The sequence below is a fragment of the Macaca thibetana genome, chromosome 15 (genome assembly GCF_024542745.1).
Source record: "Macaca thibetana thibetana isolate TM-01 chromosome 15, ASM2454274v1, whole genome shotgun sequence".
NCBI lineage: Eukaryota > Metazoa > Chordata > Mammalia > Primates > Cercopithecidae > Macaca > Macaca thibetana.
Window position 1 is genome coordinate 7,414,516 of NC_065592.1, and position 20,642 is coordinate 7,435,157.

Sequence of the window (20,642 nt, forward strand, 5' to 3'; positions counted from 1 at the left end):
CCCTTCCTGGGCTTTGTGACTTCCTATCCCTGCATCTCCTGCATTAGTCCTGGGAGGCCCAGAGAGACAGAGGGGGCCAAGGCCAGCTGGGCCCAGGGGCCTGGGGGGCAGTTCTGTGGGTGGATGGAGGCTAAGCAGCCGCTTCCTTGACCCCCTGCCCTGCTCGGGGCTCAGCGTTCCAGCCAGAACCCCCAGGGAGCAGGAGGGAGGACTCGGCCCCCAGCACTGGCCCAGGCCAAGGCAAACGCAGCCACCCACTTGACAGGAAGACAGAACGGAGCCAAAGCTCAGGAGACCCAGCTGGCTCCAGGGCCCCTCAGGGGCCGCAGGGTCCCCCTAATGTCCAGTCCCCCGAGGCCCAGCTCCTCGCTGTGGCTGGCCAGACCGCAGCGTCTTCTTGGTGTCTGCACTCAGGCCATCCAGGCCCGGCCTGTCACAGAACACACAGAGCTGCCTCCGCCTCTTGGTGCTGCTCCCTCGGCCCGGAACATCCTTTCCTTTTGCCAGCTCCTACCATCCTTCAGGTCTCAGCGAGACCCTGCCTGATCCTATTGATGAGGCTCATGCGCCCCAGTGCCTGTTCTCAGAGCATACATCCTCGTTCGCAGCATTGCTCACTACAGGCTGCCTTCTGGCGGTCCCCGAGCCCCCCAGGACAGGGGCCGCACATAGCCCTGTTCACAGCTGCATCCTGTGGCCAGTGAGCCAAGGCTGGGTGACCACCAAGCAAACAGCTAAATGAAAGCAAGAAGAAATCAGCTCCACGCAGGGGCATCCAGAACCTGCAGGGGCGGGAGGGGAGAACTCATCCGCTTGGGGACTCAGGTCTTTCTGTGATTCCAGGAGATTCTCAGCGATCTAAGTGCAAGCGGGCAGGAGACTCCCCCGGCCCACTGAAAGCCACAGCCCGCACTGTTCCTCCCAGGACCGAGGCTTGAAGCATGTGGACCAGCCTAGCCCGGACCCTCTTCATTCCCAAGTGCAGCAGTTAGGGGGACGGTCCCAGGGGCCACCATTTGTTGACTTGTGTGATCCCTAAGGGTGTGTGATCTCACCCTCAGTGCCTCAGTTTTGCTGTCTGTAAAAGAACAAAGCACGCCGGTGTGGAATGCTGCCTGGGCGAGTCCTTGGCACATGGTGAGAGCCCAGGAACGGTCTGTACCCCTGTCACTGTCCACTCCCCTCACACCCCCACTGACTCCCAGGCCCCAGCCCAGTGGCCTCCCTGGGCCTTGGTGGCAGGCTGGGGCTGCCAGACCCCACTGCTGCCTTTCATCCCAGACACAAAGGCTCAGCTCAGAGATGACGGGAGGATCGGGAACAGATGTCCGAGAGCCACGGGGGGCTGGGAACACGGCGACCTCCATCTCCTTCCCTGCCCCTCACCCCATTCCCTCTAGGAGACCCCGGGCCAGAGCTGGCCGCCCACTCTCCCCTCCCATGAGCCTTCAAGGAGAGGGAGCAGTGGGGGACAGAGCCAGCAGAGGTGGCCTAAGGACCAGGAGGAGAGGTTGTCAGACGGCCTCCACAGGGGACACTGACAATCCCAGGCCTCTCCTTCCCCCGCTATTATGCAAGCCATGGCTTAGCCTGGAGCAAACCTAAGTCACAGAAAACCAAAAAGAGGCCAAATCTGGGGCTGCACTGAGCCCCCGGCGCCCCTTGTGCGTAAACAGAGCCCAGGGTCAGGACGTCTTTGAGGAGGCAGGGTGGCCGGGATGAGCATTTCTCAATCCCTGCAGGGGAGCCCACCCGCAGGAGAGCCTCAGCCCTGAGCCATCTCAGCAGCCCCGCTGGTCACACACACGGACTGCCATGGCTCCGACCCGGGCTCATGAACCTGAACAGCTGCTCAGGAGGTGGCGACTCTTATCCGCAAGGTACAGGTGAGGAAACTGAGGCTGAGAGAGGGGATGCTGCTTGCCCAGTGAGTGGCTCTGCTGGGCCTAAGTCCAAAGCCCCCTTTCGTGATTTCTACCCTATTCTGCCTCCCAGAGCAGGCAAACGAGAATGCTGAGCTGGCCCCAGAGCACAGGACAGAGGAGGTGACCCTGTCACTCATACTTGTGGACTCCTATATGCCTGGTTTTTGGTAACAAAACAGAAAGAATGCTCACCGGGGTAAGACACAGCAGGGAGAGAGTGTGTGTGTGTGAGAGAGTGTGTGTGTGTGTGTATGTGTGTGTGAGTGTGAGTGTGTGAGAGTGTGTGTGAGTGTGAGTGTGTGTGTGAGAGTGTGAGAGTGTGTGTGAAAGTGTGTGTGAGTGTGAGAGTGTGTGTGAACGTGTGTGAGTGTGAGAGTGTGTGTGAAAGTGTGTGTGTGAGTGTGTGTGTGAGAGTGTATGTGTGTGTGATGTGAGTGTGTGTGAGTGTGTGTGTGAGAGTGTGTGTGTGTCTTCACTCTCTTCATTCACAGTGTGGAAGCTCTCAGTTTCCTTGCTTTCAGAAGGATCAGAACCACCCTGCTTCTAAAGTTCTAGGCAGAGTTCAACGACGGCACATGGCTCAGCCCAGGGCCTGGCACACCAGGCTCAGTAAACAGGAACTACCCCAAATCCAAAACCTTGGCCATTTCTCCCAACTTCCTCCCACCTTGTTTGTGCCTGGGCTGAGCCCTTTCCTTGGCCCCTGGGTTCCCAGGACACATGTGATACCCTTTGCCATGCAGCGCTGTGTCTCCCCCGCAACTCCCCACCCTGTCCCAGATTCCTTCCCCTGTGGCCTTGGGGTCCTGCCAGCTCCATTCAGACAGCTCCCCCAGACTCCCCCCTCCCCACTGGCTTCCTGTCCCCTCCCCCTTGTCCCGTCCAGAAGCCCCACCTAGGGATCCAGACAGGCCGAGAGAAGGTGATGTGGTCCAAGAAGGGAGCTGCTGGGGTGGCAGCTAGTACCTGTGTGCTCTGCAAAGGGGGCTCACGGTCCCCCTCACTCCAATGTCACTTCCCAGCCCTCCCCAGGACACTGTCACCAGGTTGAGGTGGAGCTGACTCAGTTGATGGTGGCAGAACTCACATCAAGGAGTTTATGCTCTGACCTCTGATGTCCTCAGATGTCCACGCTCAGATGGTCACTTAGCAGCTGTGTGCCTTTGTGCACAACAACCTCTCTGAACCTCAATTTTCTCATCTGAAACATGGGAGACAGTCCCATCATCCCTAATCCAAACTCCTAGGCTCCAGATGTGTTTGGGAATTGAGAATTTTTCAGCTTTTAGAAAGATGATGCAGGCCTTATACCATATATTGTGCTAATACCCGCAGTGGGGTCTGGGGCTGCCGGCTGTACTCAGATGAGATTTCAGTAGCAAAGCGAATGAATATTCATTCTCACCAGGATAAACATAGCTTATAAACAGCCTCAGGTCAGGTTTAGCAGCCAAAATGAGTTACAAAAATAATTTGAGTTTTCAAAGCTTTGGGAGACTGACCTGGAAGATAAGGGAGTCTAACTAGTGATACCAGCCCCTCCTGAAAGGGCAGTGGAGGCTGCAACAGGAAAGACACTGAGCGCCTACCCGGCCACAGAGGACATGGGAACTGGGCTGAACTCGGAGGGAGGAGAGAGCATTCCAGCTCCCTGCAGTGGGGGCAGGGGCTGAGAACCAGGGCTGGGTTCAGACTCCAGATTGTGATTCCTGGAGATCTAAGGGCTCCTGCACCTCGGCAAGTCATGAGCAGGGTGGAGAGGCCACGCCACCGGGCGCAGCTACCCAGCAGCACGAAGAGACAGTCCTCCTTGCCCAGAGGGTTAAACTTTGCCTGTGCAGTGATGAATGACACAACTTCTATCTTCCAGAACCCACCCAATGACTACAGGCAGCTTCAGGGGTCCACTGAGTAACTGAAGTTGACCGGAAGCCCCAAGATCAAGAGCCCCTGCCCTAGAGGGTGACCAACTCAGTCCTTGGTGTGTCACCTCCCCAACAGTTCCGGCCTAGGATGGAAAACCATTACAGGGGATTATAATCACAACCTAGAACCACAGCTCTGCAAGGGACTCCCTGCCCCTCCCGCCCCACAGGGCACCCCTCAGTCTAGCCTTCTGGCTATCTAGGGGTACAGGTCCTGGTTTTTTTCTTCTTTTGTTCATTCTTTCTTTTTATTAAGAGATAGGGTCTCATTCTGTAGCCCAGGCTGTAGTGCAGTGGCACTGTCATAGCTCACTGCAGCCTCAACCTCCCAGTCTTAAGTGATCCTCCTGCCTCAGCCTCCTGAGTAGCTGGGACCATAGCTGTGCACCATCACGCCCAGCTATTTTTTTTTTTTTTTTTTTTTTTTTTTTTTTGAGACGGCGTCTAGCTTCGTGGCCCAGGCTGGACTAAGGTGGTGTAATCTCGGCTCACTGCAACCTCCGCCTTCCGGGTTCAAGCAATTCTCCTGCCCCAGCCTCCTGAGTAGCTGGAACTACAGGCAAGTACCACCACCCCTGGCCAATTTTTCTATTTTTAGTAAAGACTTTAGTAGAGTTTTCACCATGTTGGCCAGGCTGGTCTGGAACTCCTGACCTCAAGTTATCCACCCACCTCGGCCTCCCAAAGTGCTGGGATTACAGATGTGAGCCATCGCGCCCGGCCTATTTTTCTTTATTTTTTGTAAAGATGGGATCTCACTACGTTGCCCAGGCTGATCTTGAACTCCTGGGCTCAAGAGACCCTCCCAACTCGGCCTCCCAAAGTGCTGGGATTTCAGGACTGAGCCACCTCACCCAGCCTAATTCCTATTTCTGAGCCGCGCATAACCCAACACCATATCTGGGTCCTGCAGCCCAAACTGGGCACACAGCAGCTCAGGCCTTGGCCTCAGACCCCCAGTGGAGTGGGGACAGGGGGTGCGGTGGCGGTGCCCCCAGCCCGCACTTACCCAGACGGAGGGTGATGTTGACCGAGGTGGGGTACTGCACGCCGAAGGCCATGGACGGGCTCTGCCACCAGGTGCTCTCGTCCTGGCTGTGGAAGTCGGTGAGGTAGGAGGCATTGTGGTGGCGCTGGGGGTCGGCTGCGTCGCAGCGCTGGCACTGCGCCCCCGCGCCCGCGGCGCCCACGTGGGGGCAGAAGTCCTCAGGCGGGCTGCCGCACGTGTGCGAGGCCTGGGCTAGCCGGCCGAACGCCGCGTTCTCGAACACTGGCAGGCAGCGCTGCGGTCGCCCCGCGCCGTCGTAGCACGCGCCCATGCCCGCGCCGGCCGCCCGAGGTGCCAGCAGCGCCAGCCCTAGCAGGAGCGCAGCCGCCGCCATGGTCAAGGGCACCGACGCCGCGCGCTCTGCCGGCCCCTCTCTCCTCGGGTGGGCGCGGCTCGGGTGGGCGCGGACCGCGCGCTGGCCGCCAGGACCCGCCTTCCCCGGCGGGGCGGGGAGGCTGGAGGGAGGGGCGGGCGGCGGCGGCCCCACCCCACTAAAAATACCCGGGACCGCGCCGTCCCCGGGCGCCCACCCCCACCTGCTGGACGTGCTCGGCAGTGCGCGGCTCGGGAGTCCGCCCCAGGGGCGACCCGGGCTTCTTTGAGCCTCAGTTTCCTCGTCTGTGGAGTGGGGTAGGTACAGATGCAGGCTCATTATCGCCATTGGGAAGCTTCAGTGGCTGCTCATTAAGTAGAGACTGCTCACCAGTGCCTTGGAAGTCCTGAGATAAAAGGGGACACGAGGATCTCTACCTGATCGCTACCGTTTGCGCATCTCCTCCTAGCAATAAAGTGCGCTCTGGACAGGGTTGTGAGATGACTCCGCGCGGCTCCTGTAGCCCTTAACCCTGAAAAGCACTCCTGCTGCGGGCTGCGCTCTGCTCTCACAGCAAAGAGATTCTAACCTGATATTTGTGACAGGGGTACCTGGTCTTATCACAAATGTCACCTCGGAGAGGCCTTCCTTGTCTTCTGCCCCCAACCCCATAAATGCCCCCTTTACTCTCCATTTATTAACATTAGTAAATCGAAGGAGAGAAGTCATTCGATAAAATTTAGCAGCCAGGCCGTGCGTGGTGGCTCACGCCTGTAATCCTAGCACTTTGGGAGGTGGAGGCGGGAGGATAACTTGAGGCCAGCAGTTCGAGACCAAGCTGGGCAAAACAGTGAGACCCTATCTCTACAAAAAAAATACAAAAATTAGCCCGGCGTCATGGCACAAGCCTGTAGTCCCAGCTACCTGGGAAGCTGAGGTGGAAGGATCCCTTGAGCCCGCGAGGTCTGGCTGCAGTGGGCTGTACTAGTGCCATTGCACTCCAGCCTGGACAACAGAGCCAGACCCTGTCTCGAAAAAAAAGGGCAGCCATTCCCAGACAAACTCTAAGGAAAATAAAAAAATAAAAATAAATTTCCTGGCCCGGGTGGTGGCTCACGCCTGTAATCGCAGCACGTTGGGAAGCCGAGGGAGGCAGATCACCTGAGGTCAGGAGTTCGAGACCAGCCTGGCCAACATGGTGAAACCCCGTCTCTACTAAAAATACAAAAATAAGCTGGGCGTGGTGGTGCGTGCCTGTAATCCCAGCTACTCAGGAGGCTGAGGCGGGAGAATTGTTTGAACCTGGGGAGCAGAGGCACTCCAGCCTAGGCAACAAGAGAAACTCCATCTCAAAAAAAAAAAAAAAAAAAAAAGAAAGAAAATTTTTGGAAGCAAGATGAACTGTAATGGGCTGGTTCACCACCAGTTATTTACACATGATTAAAACAATATGGCTCTGGAAAGGGCTACAGAATAGACCCATGGAATAAGTTAGAGATTTCAGAACCATATCTAAGTAGAGTTAGTATATGATATCACCACTGGTACCTAAGGTCATTTTGGAAGTTCTAGCTAATGCAATAAGCCAAAAACTTAAAAGATATAAATATTTATATCTTATATTTACCTGAACATACATCTAGAAAATCTAAAAGATTCTACTAAGACTATTAAAATTAATAAGAACTCCGTAAGATGGCTGACTACAGGATAGAGTACGAAAACTAATGCCAGCAATAGGCATTTTATGGCTGGGCGTGGTGGCTCACGCCTGTAATCCCAACACTTTGGGAGGCTGAGGCAGGCGGATCACCTGAGGTCAGGAGTTCGAGACCAGCCTGGGCAACATGGTGAAACCCCGTCTGTACTAAAAAAAACAAAAATTAGCCAGGCATGGTGGCACACCTGTAATCGCAGCTATTTGGAAGGCTGAGGCACAAGAATCGCTTGAATCCGAGGCAGAGGTTGCAGTGAGCCGAGGTCATGCAAATGCACTCCAGCCTATGCAATAGAGCAAGACCCTGTTTAAAAAAAAAAAAAAAAAAAAAAAAAAAAAAAAAAAAAAGCTGATGCCAGCAATAATGTAGAAAATGGTAGAATACCTAATAATAAATGTAGTATGAAATGTGCAAGACATAAATGAAGCAAATTATAAAACGCTACTGAGACAGAAAACCTGAAAGACCAGCATCTATATTCACGGATTTCCAACTGTTTACATATACAAATTCTCCCCGAGTTAAAACATCAATTTAATATAATACCAGATTGTTTTTTGATGGTGTTATGGAAGCTTCTTCATTAAAGCTTTCTCTTATGGTCAAGAACATGATTGCAGCAGACTCTTGGTGGTCCACCCAGCTACCCTGAGCTGGGCTGTGCGCCCATCCAAAGCTAATTCATCTATCAGGCACAGGAAACGTGGCGGTCCACAGGAATTCTAGGAACCCGCAAAAGTTGTTCTAATTTTTTTTTTTTTTTTTTTTTTTTTTTTTTTTTTTTTTTTTTTGAGACGGAGTCTCGCTCTGTAGCCCAGGCTGGAGTGCAGTGGCCGGATCTCAGCTCACTGCAAGCTCCGCCTCCCGGGTTCACGCCATTCTCCGGCCTCAGCCTCCCGAGTAGCTGGGACTACAGGCGCTGCCACCTCGCCCGGCTATTTTTTGTATTTCTTAGTAGAGACGGGGTTTCACCGTGTTAGCCAGGATGGTCTCGATCTCCTGACCTCGTGATCCGCCCATCTCGGCCTCCCAAAATGCTGGGATTACAGGCTTGAGCCACCGCGCCCGGCCTTCTAATTTCTTTAAAGTCAGAAGAAAAAAAATGAACTTTTAGGCTGAAGAACATGTTTTAACATATGACATTACTATACCCATCTTTAGATCAATACAGTTGTTAAATATAATTTTTAAAAATGTTAGTGCCAGGCATAGTGGCTCACATCTATAATCCCAGCACATTGGGAGGTTAAGGCGGGTGGATCGCTGGAGCTCAGGAGTTTGAGGCCAGGCTGGGCAACATGGTGAGACCTCGTCTCTACTAAAAATACAAAAAATTACCCGGGCATGGTGGCAGACGCCTGTGGTCCCAGCTACTTGGGAGGCTGAGGTGGGAGGATTGCTTGAGCCCAGGGGGCGAAAGTTGCAGTGAGCCGAGATCACGCCACTGCACTCCAGCCTGGGTGACGGAGGGAGGCCCTGTCTCAAAAAAAAAATTATAATTGTGGTAAAATACATATAACATATTAATAAAATGTACTATCTTAACCACTTTTAAGTTACAGTTAAATAATATTAAGTACATTCGCCTTGTTGTGCAACCATCACCACCATCCATCTCCAGACCTTTTTTTTTTTTTTCCTGAGATGGAGTCTTGCTCTATCACCTAGGCTACAGTGCAGCGGTGCCATCTTGGCTCACTGCAACCTCCGCCTCCCAGCTTCAAGCAATTCTCCTGCCTCAGCCTCCCTAGTAGCTGGAATTACAGGCACCCGCCACCATGCTCAGCTAATTTTTGTATTTTAGAAACGGGGTTTCACTATGTTGGCCAGGCTGGTCTCGAACTCCTGACCTCAAGTTATCCGACTGCCTCAGCCTCCCAAAGTGCTGAGATTACAGACGTGAGCCACTGCACACGGCCTCCAAAACTTTTTATCTTGCAAAATTGAAACTCTGTCCCCTTAAACAATAACTCTATAACCTTCTCCTCTCGGTAAAATAGAATTTTTAATATTTTTTAATAAATAAAGGAGCCTGCTAAGGCAAAACTGCCCAATGTCCAGGAAAGTCATAATGTGTCCATGATAATGTTAGAAATGCTTGTTCCTCGGTGCTGTAGAGAAATAGCACCTGAACATAACTGTAATTTCTTCAGCAAGGCTATTTTTACGTTCTGCAGAAAGGGTACGCTCGCCAGCAGTTTTGCCACTAGAGTACACTGAACATAGGAGACGGTCATTTATAACCCGACACGTCTACTTGACTGCTGAGTCCAGTTTCCATTGGCTGGAACGGTTCTTCACATTCTGTATTTGTCCTGATTGGCTAGCAACTTAGAACTTTCTTTTCTTTTTTTTTTTTTTTTTGAGGCGGAGTCTCGCTCTGTCTCCCAGGCTGGAGTGCGGTGGCGCGATCTCCACTCACTGCAAGCTCCGCCTCCCTGGTTCACGCCATTCTCCTGCCTCAGCCTCCCGAGTAGCTGGGACTACAGGCGCCCGCCACCGCACCCGGCTAATTTTTGTATTTTTAGTAGAGACGGGGTTTCACCGTGTTAGTCAGGATGGTCTCGATCTCCTGACCTCGTGATCCACCCATCTCGGCCTCCCAAAGTGCTGGGATTACAGGCGTGAGCCACCACGCCCGGCCACGTTGATTTCTTTATTACGGCTAGCAGATATTTAAGAATGTTAGCACAGGTCTTTGAATAAATTTTGCTTCTAAGAGAAGTTATCATTTATTCTTAATTAGATGGGGAGGAAAGTCTCTTTGAAGAGGAACCTCTACTTTAGTTTTTACAGTAACACCTGGCTGGTATCACTAGAGCTAGGTGGAGTATTGGTAGCTCCCAGCATGCAGTAACAGTGCAAGCAATAAGACTTTCACCTACAGCGAACTTGACCAAGGTACAGGTGGAAGGAGACAATGGTTCATCCAATCTCTGGTGCTTGAGAGTAGGGAATAGTGATTATAGAGACTGTGGGATTGGGTGGCCCTTGCTGAACATCACTGATGCCTTCAAGAGGGAAAACGACCAGGTCAGGGTAATCTTGGACCAATCGAAAACAAATTTAGAAAGCCAGAGGCCCTTGTTGTCAACAATTAAAAAAGAAAAAAGACCTGGCTGAGCGTGGTGGCTCATGCCTGTAATCTCAGCACTTCGGGATGCCCAGGCAGGCAGGTGGATCACTTGAGATCAGGAGTTCAAGACCAGCCTGGCCAACATATGTATTCCTGTCTCTACTAAAAATACAATAAATAGCCAGGTGTGGTAGTGTGCACCTATAGTTCCAGCTACTCCAGAGGCTGAGACACAAGAATCACTTGAACCCGGGAGGCGGAGGCTGCCCTGAGCCAAGATTGTGCCACTGTACTCCCGCCTGGGTGACAGAGTGAGACTCCATCTCAAAAAACAAACAAACAAACCACACGGGGTAGACAAAGCTGAAAACCAGGCCCAGGATCTGATTGTAAGTTGCGCTGAACTCTAGAGGAGATTGATTTCCCATCCCTGGAAAGCATCCTAAATCACAGGCAGGGTCCTGATAGGGAAGGAGTGGGACCTTGAGACTTAGGGTGGGTATCTGGACAGATTCACTGAGAACCTTGAATCTCCAGATTCCCTTAACACTCTGGGCCTGAAGAAGGGATCCACTCCCCTTTTCTAGAAGATAGTGCCCACCACCCCACCACTGCTTGAAGAGTTTGCAGGAGCTTCAAATGAGGCAGGTGCCTGCAAGGTCACCCTTGCCATCTCCTATAAGATGGTCCTTGCCCACCTCCCCTCTTGGCCAGAGGTCCAGCAACTATGGAAAAGTTCAGCATGGCCTGACTGGGGAAGTTCTGGGCCTGCTAAGGATGCAGCAGGATTATCCCCCAAAAAAGTTTGCAGGGATTGGCTAATAGTGCTAACTTTATATATATAGTGTAGCATATATGTAGCATATATATATGCTACATAATGACGTTTTGTTCAATGATGGACCACATAAGATTATAATGGAGCTGAAAAATTCCTATTGTCCAGTGATGTCATAGCCATCATAACATCGTAGCATGAATACTTTATATTTTTAAATAAATTTAATATCGCCTAAGTGTACAGTGTTCATAAAGTCTACAGTAGTGTACAGTAACATCCTAGGCCTTCACATTGATTCACCACTCGCTCCCTGACTCCCCAGAGCAATTTCCAGTCCTGCAATCTCCATTTATGGTAAGTGTCCTATATGGGTATACCATTTTTAATCTTTTATAGCATATACATTTTTTTTTTAGATAGAGTCTCGCTCTGTTGCCCAGGTTGGAGTACAGTGGCACGATCTCAGCTCACTGCAACCTCTGCCTCCCAGGTTCAAGTGATTCTCCCACCTTAGCCTCCCGAGTAGCTGGGACTAAAGGCGCCATCACTCCCAGCTAAATTTTGTATTTTTGGTAGAGACAGGATTTCACTGTGTTGGCTGGGCTGGTCTCAAACTCCTGACCTCAAGTGATCCAATCACTTGGGCCTCCCAAAGTGCTGGGATTATAGGTGTGAGCTACCATGCCCAGCCCACATATTTTTACTGTACCTTTTCTATATTTAGAGGCACAAATACTTACCATTGTGCTAAAATTGCCTGCAGTATTCAGTATAGTGACATTCTGTAGAGGTTTGTAGCCTAGGAACAATAGACTACACCATGTAGCCTAGGTATGCAGTAGGCTAGGTTTGTGTAAGTATGTTCTCTGATGTTCACACAATGGCAGAATCACCTGCTGACACATTTCTCCGAATGTATCCCTGTCATCAAATGATGCACGGCTGCGTGTATATATATATGGAGAGAGAGAGAGAGAATATGTACACACACATACATATATGTGAGAGAGGGATTAATAAATAACTTAAAACGAATTGAGAGAGGGCCAGGCATGGTGGCTCACGCCTGTAATCCCAGCACTTTGGGAGGCCAAAGCAGGCAGATCACTTGAGGTCAGGAGTTCAAGACCAGCCTGGCCAACACAGTGAAACCCTGTCTGTACTAAACATACAAAAATTAGCCGGGCGTGGTGGCACACACCTGTAATCCCAGCTACTAGGGAGGCTGAGGCAGGAGAATCGCTTGAAGCTAGGAGGCGGAGGTTGTAGTGCGCCTATATTGTGGCACTGCACTCCAGCCTGGGTGACAGAGCCAGACTCTCTGTCTCAAAAAAATAAATAAGTAAAAAGAAATCAATACATTGAGAGAAATTTATTTTAAGGAATTGGCTCACATGATTGTAGAAGTCAACAAGTCCCAAATCTGCAGGATAGGCCAGCAGGCTGGAGATCCGGGAAGGAGCTGAAGTTCCTGTGCCACCTGCTGGCAGAAGTCCCTTTTCCTCAGGGAGCTCAGTCTTTTTCTACTAAGTCTTCAACTGATTAGAGGAGGCCCACCCACTTTAATGCCGCTGCTTCTCTCCAGGTGTTCTGATTTAGACATTAATCTGATCTAACAAATACCTCCACAGAAACATCGTGAATCATGTTTGGCCAAATATCTGGGTGCCGTGGCCTATCAGGTGAACACACAAAATGAACCATCGCACCCTCCAGAGTAAAAGTCACACTGTCTCCATCACCGAGATGCACAATGCTTGGTGGGCCTCTTTAGGTCCTAGAAGCAGCATATTCTGCATGTAGGAACACTTCTCGGACCCACTTATCAGGGAACAGTTGAGGCTACTTGCTGCACATGTGCCCAGAGTAGGAAAGGGCTGGACAGCAGCTCCAGGCCATACACAAACAGCCCTGCCTCTTAGGCATGTGCGCCAGCGGGCCCCGTGGTGCTGGTGGAATCTGTGCTGGGAAAGAACCATAACTATCGTGAGCCCCAGGGTTCTGGAGCAAGGCATGCCAGCCCCGCAGAGAGCTCTACACCACTCAAAAGGCAGATCCTGGTCTGCGACCGGGCTCTTACAGAGGCTGAGTGATGATCAAAGGAAATCAACAGACCACATGGTGGGTACTGCTATCAGGAACTGGATGCAGTTAGACCCATGAAGTCAAGGATACAGACCCAACATCCGGCCTTCATGAAATGGAAACAGTAGGTCCAGGGTCAGGGACGGGTCGTCCCTAGTGTGAGGGAGTTCAGGAACTGGTGGCACAGACCCCCATGTTGCCCCCCATCTCTGATGCTTCCTTCTTGGCTCATACCTATAGCCTGGGAAGAAGGTGTTCCCTATGACCAGCTGGTGGAGGAAGAAAAAATCTCAGCCAGGCTCCCAGGTCAGTCAGCTCAGTGTGTAGTTATGGGACCAGAATGGACTGCCACTGCCCTTCCAGCCAACTCTAGGGTGACCCTGGGGACAGTGGTTCCAATGGGCAGTGTTTGTACACCTGGGAAAGATGCACAGGAACTCGTGGACAGTGGCAAGTGGCTTAGCAACCCATGTAGCAAGATTGGCGGCAGGGACATGTAGATGGACCTGTGGGACGGGGCCAGCTTTGTTCTGGACCCTCCAGAGCTCAGGACCATGATGTAGGGGGAGGTGATGGGGACAAGGAAGCCAGCATCCTTCCTCCCAGGCTCCACGGCAAAGCAGACCCCGCCCCTGCCACCCTAATTCTCAATCAAGGACTCTGCTTGGACGAATTAACTGGTCATCTTCTCAATTCAATCTGTGTGACACAGAAGCCATTGGCCACATGGTGTTCAGGGACAGACCTGGGCTCAGATTCTATCTCCACCACCTGTGTGGCTGTGGAGGGTAATGAAGCCTTGGTCCCCCCTCCTTGGATGCCTCCCTGATATGCCCAGGTTGCCACCCTAAGAGCTGCTCTTCTCAGCTGCTTTTGCCACTAGGGTCCCACATGTAAAATAGGTCCTGCCAGGCCAGGCGCAGTGGCTCATGCCTGCAATCCCAGCACTTTGGGAGGCTGAGGCGGGCGGATCACCTGAGGTCGGGAGTTCAAGACCAGCCTGACCAACATGGAGAAACCCCATCTCTACTAAAAATACACAATTAGGCCGGGCGCGGTGGCTCAAGCCTGTAATCCCAGCACTTTGGGAGGCCAAGACGGGCGGATCACGAGGTCAGGAGATCGAGACCATCCTGGCTAACACGGTGAAACCCCGTCTCTACTAAGAAATACAAAAAAACTAGCCGGGCGAGGTGGCGGGCGCCTGTAGTCCCAGCTACTCGGGAGGCTGAGGCCGGAGAATGGCGTGAACCCGGGAGGTGGAGCTTGCAGTGAGCTGAGATCCGGCCACTACACTCCAGCCTGGGCTACAGAGCGAGACTCCGTCTCAAAAAAAAAAAAAAAAAAAATACACAATTAGCCAGGCATGATGGTGCATGCCTGTAATTCCAGCTACTTGGGAGGCTGAGGCAGGAGAATCGCATGAACCCGGGAGGCAGAGGTCACAGTAAGCTGAGATCGCGCCATGGCACTCCAAACTGGGCAACAAGAGCAAAACTCTGTCTCATTAAAAAAAAAAAAAAAAAAAAAAAAGCCGGGCGCGGTGGCTCACGCCTGTAATCCCAGGGCTTTGGGAGGCCGAGGCGGGCGGATCACAAGGTCAGGAGATCGAGACCACGGTGAAACCCCGTCTCTACTAAAAATACACAAAATTAGCCGGGCGCGGTTGTGGGCGCCTGTAGTCCCAGCTACTCGGGAGGCTGAGGCAGGAGAATGGCGTGAACCCGGGAGGCGGAGCTTGCAGTGAGCCGAGATCGCGCCACTGCACTCCAGCCTGGGCGACAGAGCAAGACTCCGTCTCAAAAAAAAAAAAAAAAAAAAAAAAAGAGAGAGAGAGAATAGGTGCTGCCAGCAGGGTGTTTTTTTTTTTTTTTTTTTTTTTTTTTTTTTTTTGAGACGGAGTCTCGCTCTGTCGCCCAGGCTGGAGTGCAGTGGCCGGATCTCAGCTCACTGCAAGCTCCGCCTCCCGGGTTCACGCCATTCTCCTGCCTCAGCCTCCCGAGTAGCTGGGACTACAGGCGCCCGCCACCTCGCCCGGCTAGTTTTTTGTATTTTTAGTAGAGACGGGGTTTCACCGTGTTAGCCAGGATGGTCTCGATCTCCTGACCTCGTGATCCACCCGTCTCGGCCTCCCAAAGTGCTGGGATTACAGGCTTGAGCCACCGCGCCCGGCCCAGCAGGGTGTCTTTACTTGAGAATTAGAAGGTGGAAGTGGGCAGAGGCCAACTTCCGCCCTTCTGGTAGATTTTTCTGGTGCAAGTGAGGTCACAGAGAAGGGAAGTTTTCAGCCTGACCTGCTTCCCATTCTCCAGCCCTGCGTGCGCTGAGAGGTCTCTGGGTGGTGGCGGGAGCAGGAGCAGTGGCTTCCTGACTCTTATTCCCAGCCCCTGGATTGCAGGCACAGCTGTGGGTTCTCAGCGCCAACAGCGGTGGTAGCCTCAGAGGTGGTTGGTGGCAGCTTCCCTGGTGGGTCAGTTCTGCAGTGTCCCAGGTGTCAGCCCCTCTAGTCCTCCCAACCATCTCCTGAGCACTTAGTGACCTGTGTTCAATCCTTCCTGTTGGAAATACACAAGCACTTGGTGAGTGCTCGGCTCAGAGCTCAACATGGAGTGAGTGCTCCATAAATTGTTATTGCTATAATTCCCACAAGATCCGGCTCTCTATGAGCCCATGGTCTGGTCAGAGAGGAAAATAGTTCATTAAAAAATAGCCTGATGGGCAGGAGTGGTGGCTCACACCTGTAATCTCGACACTGGGAAGCCGAGGCTGGTGGATTGCTTGAGCCCAGGAGTTCAAGACCAGCCTGGGCAACATAGCGGAACCCTAGCTCTACAAAAAATACAAAAATTAGCCAGGCATGGTGGTGCACACCTGTAGGCCTAGCTACTCAGGAGGCTGAGGTGGAAGGATCACTTGAGCCTGGAAGGTGGAGGCTCCAGCGAGCTGTGATTGTGCCACTGCACTCCAGTCTGGGCAACAGAGTGAGATCCTGTCTCAAAAAAAGGAAGAAAAAGAAAAGAAAAGAAAAAAGGAAGGAAGGAAGGAAATAGAAGAAAAGAAGAAGAAGGAAGCAGGCAGGGAGAGAGGAGGGAAGGAAGGAAGAAATAAAGCAAAGAAAGAGAAACAAAGAAAGAAAGAAGGAAAGAAAGAAAGAAAAGAAAAAAGAAGAAAAAGATGAAGAAGAAGGAAGAGGAGGAATAGGAGGAGGAGGAAGGGAGGGGGGAGTGAGGGAAGGAAGGAAGGAAGGAAGGAAGGAAGGAAGGAAGGAAGGAAGAAAAGAAGAAAGGAAGGGAGGAAGTCAGTCTTTCTTTTCTAATTAAAGAAAAGAAGGGGGCCGGGCGCGGTGGCTCAAGCCTGTAATCCCAGCACTTTGGGAGGCCGAGACGGGCGGATCACGAGGTCAGGAGATCGAGACCATCCTGGCTAATGTGGTGAAACCCCATCTCTACTAAAAAGTAAAAAAAAAAAAAAAAAAAAAAAAAACTAGCCGGGCGAGGTGGTGGGCGCCTGTAGTCCCAGCTACTCGGGAGGCTGAGGCAGGAGAATGGCGTAAACCCGGGAGGCGGAGCTTGCAGTGAGCTGAGATCCGGCCACTGCACTCCAGCCGGGGCGACAGAGCAAGACTCCGTCTCAAAAAAAAAAAAAAAAAAAAAGAAAAGAAAAGAAAAGAAAAGAATGCCAAATGACATTCCAAGGCTCATTTGAACCTGTTGAAGACTGAGTTGTGGTCATTTGTCCCTCAGCAAATCTACTGTTGCCCACTGTTGAACCCCCGCCCTCCTGGGCTCACCGTCAATGAGGCAGAGGTGTGATATGCATATATCTGGACGCACAAGCTGACACATGCAACAAAACAGTGCCTGGAATGGGTGCAAGGAGGGTGGGGTGGCTGGTTCTGCCTGGAGTTGCAGGACGCTTCCCGGAAAAGGCAGCATTTAGGCTGAGCTGTAAAGGATGAGTAGAGGAAAGGGCATCCCAGGCAGCAGCACACACAAAGGTCCAGAGGCGTGCACAAGTAGGTGAGGTCGGCGACGTGTGTTTGCAGTGTTGAGTAGGGAGCTGGTCCTGTGGGGTGAGGCTGGAGCAGGGCACAGAGGCCAGAGGATGTGGGCCTCTTGGCAGTGGCAGTTTGTCCTGTGAGGGTCTGCGGGGGCTGGAGGTTGTGAGCCCCTGGGGGGCAAGGACCACATATGCCCCTGCCTGGTGTCCCCGTGGCCTGCACTGAACAGTGTTCAGGAGCATTTCTGGAATGAATGAGACCCCCGAGGCCGGTAAAGACTGATCCTTTAGGGGTTGGGCTAGAGATGAGGGCTCCTTCAAGAGGCATCAACTGGGTGTTCACCGACCTCGCCCAGCCCTAGCAGCAGCCCTTGAGGGGACCGTCCTGCCTGGGCTGGTGACCTCATTTGTGGAGGTCTCCCAGCACCCCCCCATGCCTCCTGCATTCCCAGCTTCTCCTCCCAGCTCTCACCGTCCAGCTGCTCAAGTTCACCCGGAACCAACCACCAGGTGGCGATGTTGGCCACAATACGGGGACGGGCCCCTCTCCGGCCCCTGGTGGCCCAGGACACTCCGGGCCGTTGCTGCACAGGGCAGGGGAGCTGACAAGCGCCGTGGGGGGCGCGGAGCTCCATCGGACAAAGCTCCTTCCCGAGGCTGCTTTCTGGGTGAGTGGCACGAGCACGCTCCCCGGGCCCCCGTGCTGAGACCCCTCAGCCTCCATGGGGCAGCCAGTGGGCACCGGCCTCTCAGACTGACTGCTGTGTTCAGACAGCGAGAGTAGAAGGGATGGCACTGTGGGCGGGGTGGCTAAAGGTCCCCGCTTCCCTGTGGCTTGGGATCCGATAAGATCTGAGCCTATAAAGATGGTTGGATCCAGGGCACAGGCTGTACAAAAGGGGAAACTGAGGCCCAGGGAAGAGAAGCAGTTTGTTGGGGACATATTCGAGGCAGGATGTGACCAGGTGTCTCCTATCCCTGTGGTCAGCTCCTCCTAGGATAAGGTTCGGGGAGGGACTGGGGTCCACGGAATTCAGAAAGCAAAGTATACTCCCCTGGGCATAGCAGTGTCTGTGCACGCACAAAAAAGTCTCAGAATAACCCCCCAAATCTGGGCAACAAGGGGACAATAAACACCTACACTGCCGGAAGGGGCTGGGAAGGAGCCAGGAGAACTGAGGAAGCCAGTCTTTGGGTGAGGGCTGCCAACTCTCCATCAGGGGAAGATTCTGAGTGGCACCTTCTGGTAGGGCCCCCCACCCTGGCAAGACATCTGTCCCCTGAAGCCAGGGGCCCCCTCTTTACACACATGACCAGAAACCCACAGAAGCCACAGGTCACATGGCCTCAGTTTCCCTGCAGCCTGGAGCTTTGGGGCCCCTCCCTAGATCCCCAACCTCCAGCCCCTCTCCCTGACACCTGGTGGCAGCCCCTGCATCCCTCCCCGCAGTGGAGCCCTGGTGCCACCTAAGTACCTCCTACTATGTCATGTGAGGTCCCCTGCTGGTACCAGTTCCTAGGGTTGGTAAGTAGGACCTGCATCACACTGGCCTTGACCCACTGGTGGGTGTGCCTATATCTGGGATTGCTCCGGGAGCAGGGACCCCTGAATATTTCCTTCAGGGGTTCAGGGAGCTGTCCTTAGCACCGGCAGAGAGAGCTGATTCGGGAAGGAGAGGAGTGGCATTGGAGAGGGTCTCCGGAGGAGAATTGGGGAGGGCACAACTGAGGAAGGAACTGCAAGTGCCCCGTGGGGAGGTGGGAAGCGAGTGAGAGGAACAAGGCGGACGAGGGGGCCTGGGAGGGGGACAGACATGAAGCTGACAGGGCTTGGTGAGGGTCTGCCCATTGTCCTAGCCATAGCAGGGAAGCAGAGAAGGCTCCTGGGCAGCAGATGCCCAGGCCTGTTTCCTTTTGGAAGATGGGAGTGGAGACCAGGTCACCAGACTGATGGTGGTGTGGTAGGAGGAGCTGATGCGTGTGCGTGCACGTGTGTGTGTGTTCCAGGTGTCTGATATGTGTGTATGTGTATCCAATATGTGTGTGTGTCCAGTGTGTGTGTGTCTCTGATGTGTGTGTGTGTGTCCAATATGTGTGTGTGTTCCAGGTGTCTGATATGTGTGTATGTGTATCCAATATGTGTGTGTGTCCAGTGTGTGTGTGTGTCTCTGATGTGCATGTGTATCCAATATGTGTGTGTGTCCAGTGTATGTGTGTGTCTCTGATGTGTGTGTGCGAAGTGTGTGTGTCTCTGATGTGTCCGATGTGTGTGTATGTCCCATGTGTCTGATATGCGTGTGTGTGTGTCCAGTGTGCATGTGTGTCTAGTGTGTGTGTGTATGTGTCTCATGAGGCATGTGCCTGCGTTGGGGACCTAAGGGGCTCCTGCAGAGGCCTGGCATTCTGCCTGGGCTACCAGCAGAGGTAGCAGGCTCCCCTCCCTGAAGCCCACCTACTAAGGGTTAAAACCTTCCGGGAGAAGAAAGAAGGGAGAAAAACCCTGTTGTTCTGATTTGCTTAATGAACGTTAATTAAGAAGACAGAAGAGAGCTGATTCCTTCAGGACAGAGATGAAAGGCCTGTTAATTAAATCTGGGGAGATCGGCCAGGGCCCTGCTGATCTCTCTTGACAGCTCTGCAGCCTCGTTGGAGCCCAGCGTTGGGGGCACAGCGCACAAGGGAAAGGCAGCTCCCCCTGCCCCCACCCCGCAGCTTTGGAGCTCAGACTCACTGTGGTATCTTGGGTGGGGCTCTGCCTTTCTAGGGTGCCTCAGTTCCTGGTGTGGACAGCAAGAGCGTTGGTCTAGATGGTTCCCAGGATGCCCGGTCTGGCTCAGAAGCTCTGTTAAGCCTGTGCCCTCTGTTCGCATGCCTGGGTCTCGGTCTTCCCTTCTGTCAGTGGGGAGACATCACTCGCTCTGCAGGCAGGCTTCAAGGGCAGGAATTAAAAACTGGGAGGTCTGCCAAGGGCTTGTGGACAACTATGGAAGAGAGAAGTTAGCAAGTGGTGACATCAGCCCCCAGGATCCCACTGCCAGGCCCGTGCCCATCTGTCTGTATTGCAATATCCCCATGGGCACGGCCCTGCCCCTCTGAGCAAGGACAAGGTCACCCTCTCAGAGGCCTCCTGGGAACCAGACCTGGGCTGAGTGCACCACCTGCACAAGTAGTTACTGTTATTCTCCGCATATTGCAGACAGGGAAACTGAGGCCCAGCAAGAGACAGCTCCTTGCCCAGGACCACTCTGCTCGTCAGCAACAGAGAGCCGCGTACACACCCCAGTGTGCCTGGCCCTGGAGCCTGTGTGCCTTTCCACTTTGCTCTCCATTCACTCCTTCATTCATCCATTCCTTCCTTCCTTCCTCTAGGGGACATTTGTTCCGTGCCCTCCCTGGGCTGGTTGCTGAGGTACAGGGGATAGATTGTCATCTCATGGTGCTCCCCAGAGAATCGGGAAGACAGACAGTGACCCAGGAAGCAACCTGATGAATTAGATAGTGACTGATCATGGTAAGAGCCGCAAAGGAAATAGACACAGGGCTGGGATGAACTCCATGAGGGGGTGAGCAATCAGGGAGGCTTCTCGGAGGAGGTGACAGCTCAGTGGAGACCTGCCAGATGAGATGGGAGGCAGGATGGAGAGGGAGCTGATGGGAGCTGACAGCGGGCCCCTCAGCTGTCACCCTCACGGAGCATCTCCTCCTAGAGAGTTAACAGATTTAGACAGGCCAAGGGACATGGCTGGCCTCAGGGCATTGTCACTACTCAGTC

At 52.9% G+C, this 20,642-nt stretch overlaps 2 protein-coding genes across 2 annotated transcripts in view; both read right to left on the minus strand.

Moving 5' to 3' along the window:
- Positions 1-5,273, minus strand: part of LAMC3 (laminin subunit gamma 3) — an 89,721-nt gene extending 84,448 nt beyond the window's left edge. Inside the window, exon 1 of the mRNA XM_050759713.1 lies at positions 4,860-5,273. Coding sequence (XP_050615670.1) covers positions 4,860-5,232 — 373 coding nt within the window. The 5' untranslated portion in view covers positions 5,233-5,273. The remainder of the gene's footprint in view (positions 1-4,859) is intronic.
- The window catches only part of AIF1L (allograft inflammatory factor 1 like), an 803,784-nt gene that overhangs the window by 116,667 nt on the left and 666,475 nt on the right, over positions 1-20,642 (minus strand). The window lies entirely within an intron of this gene.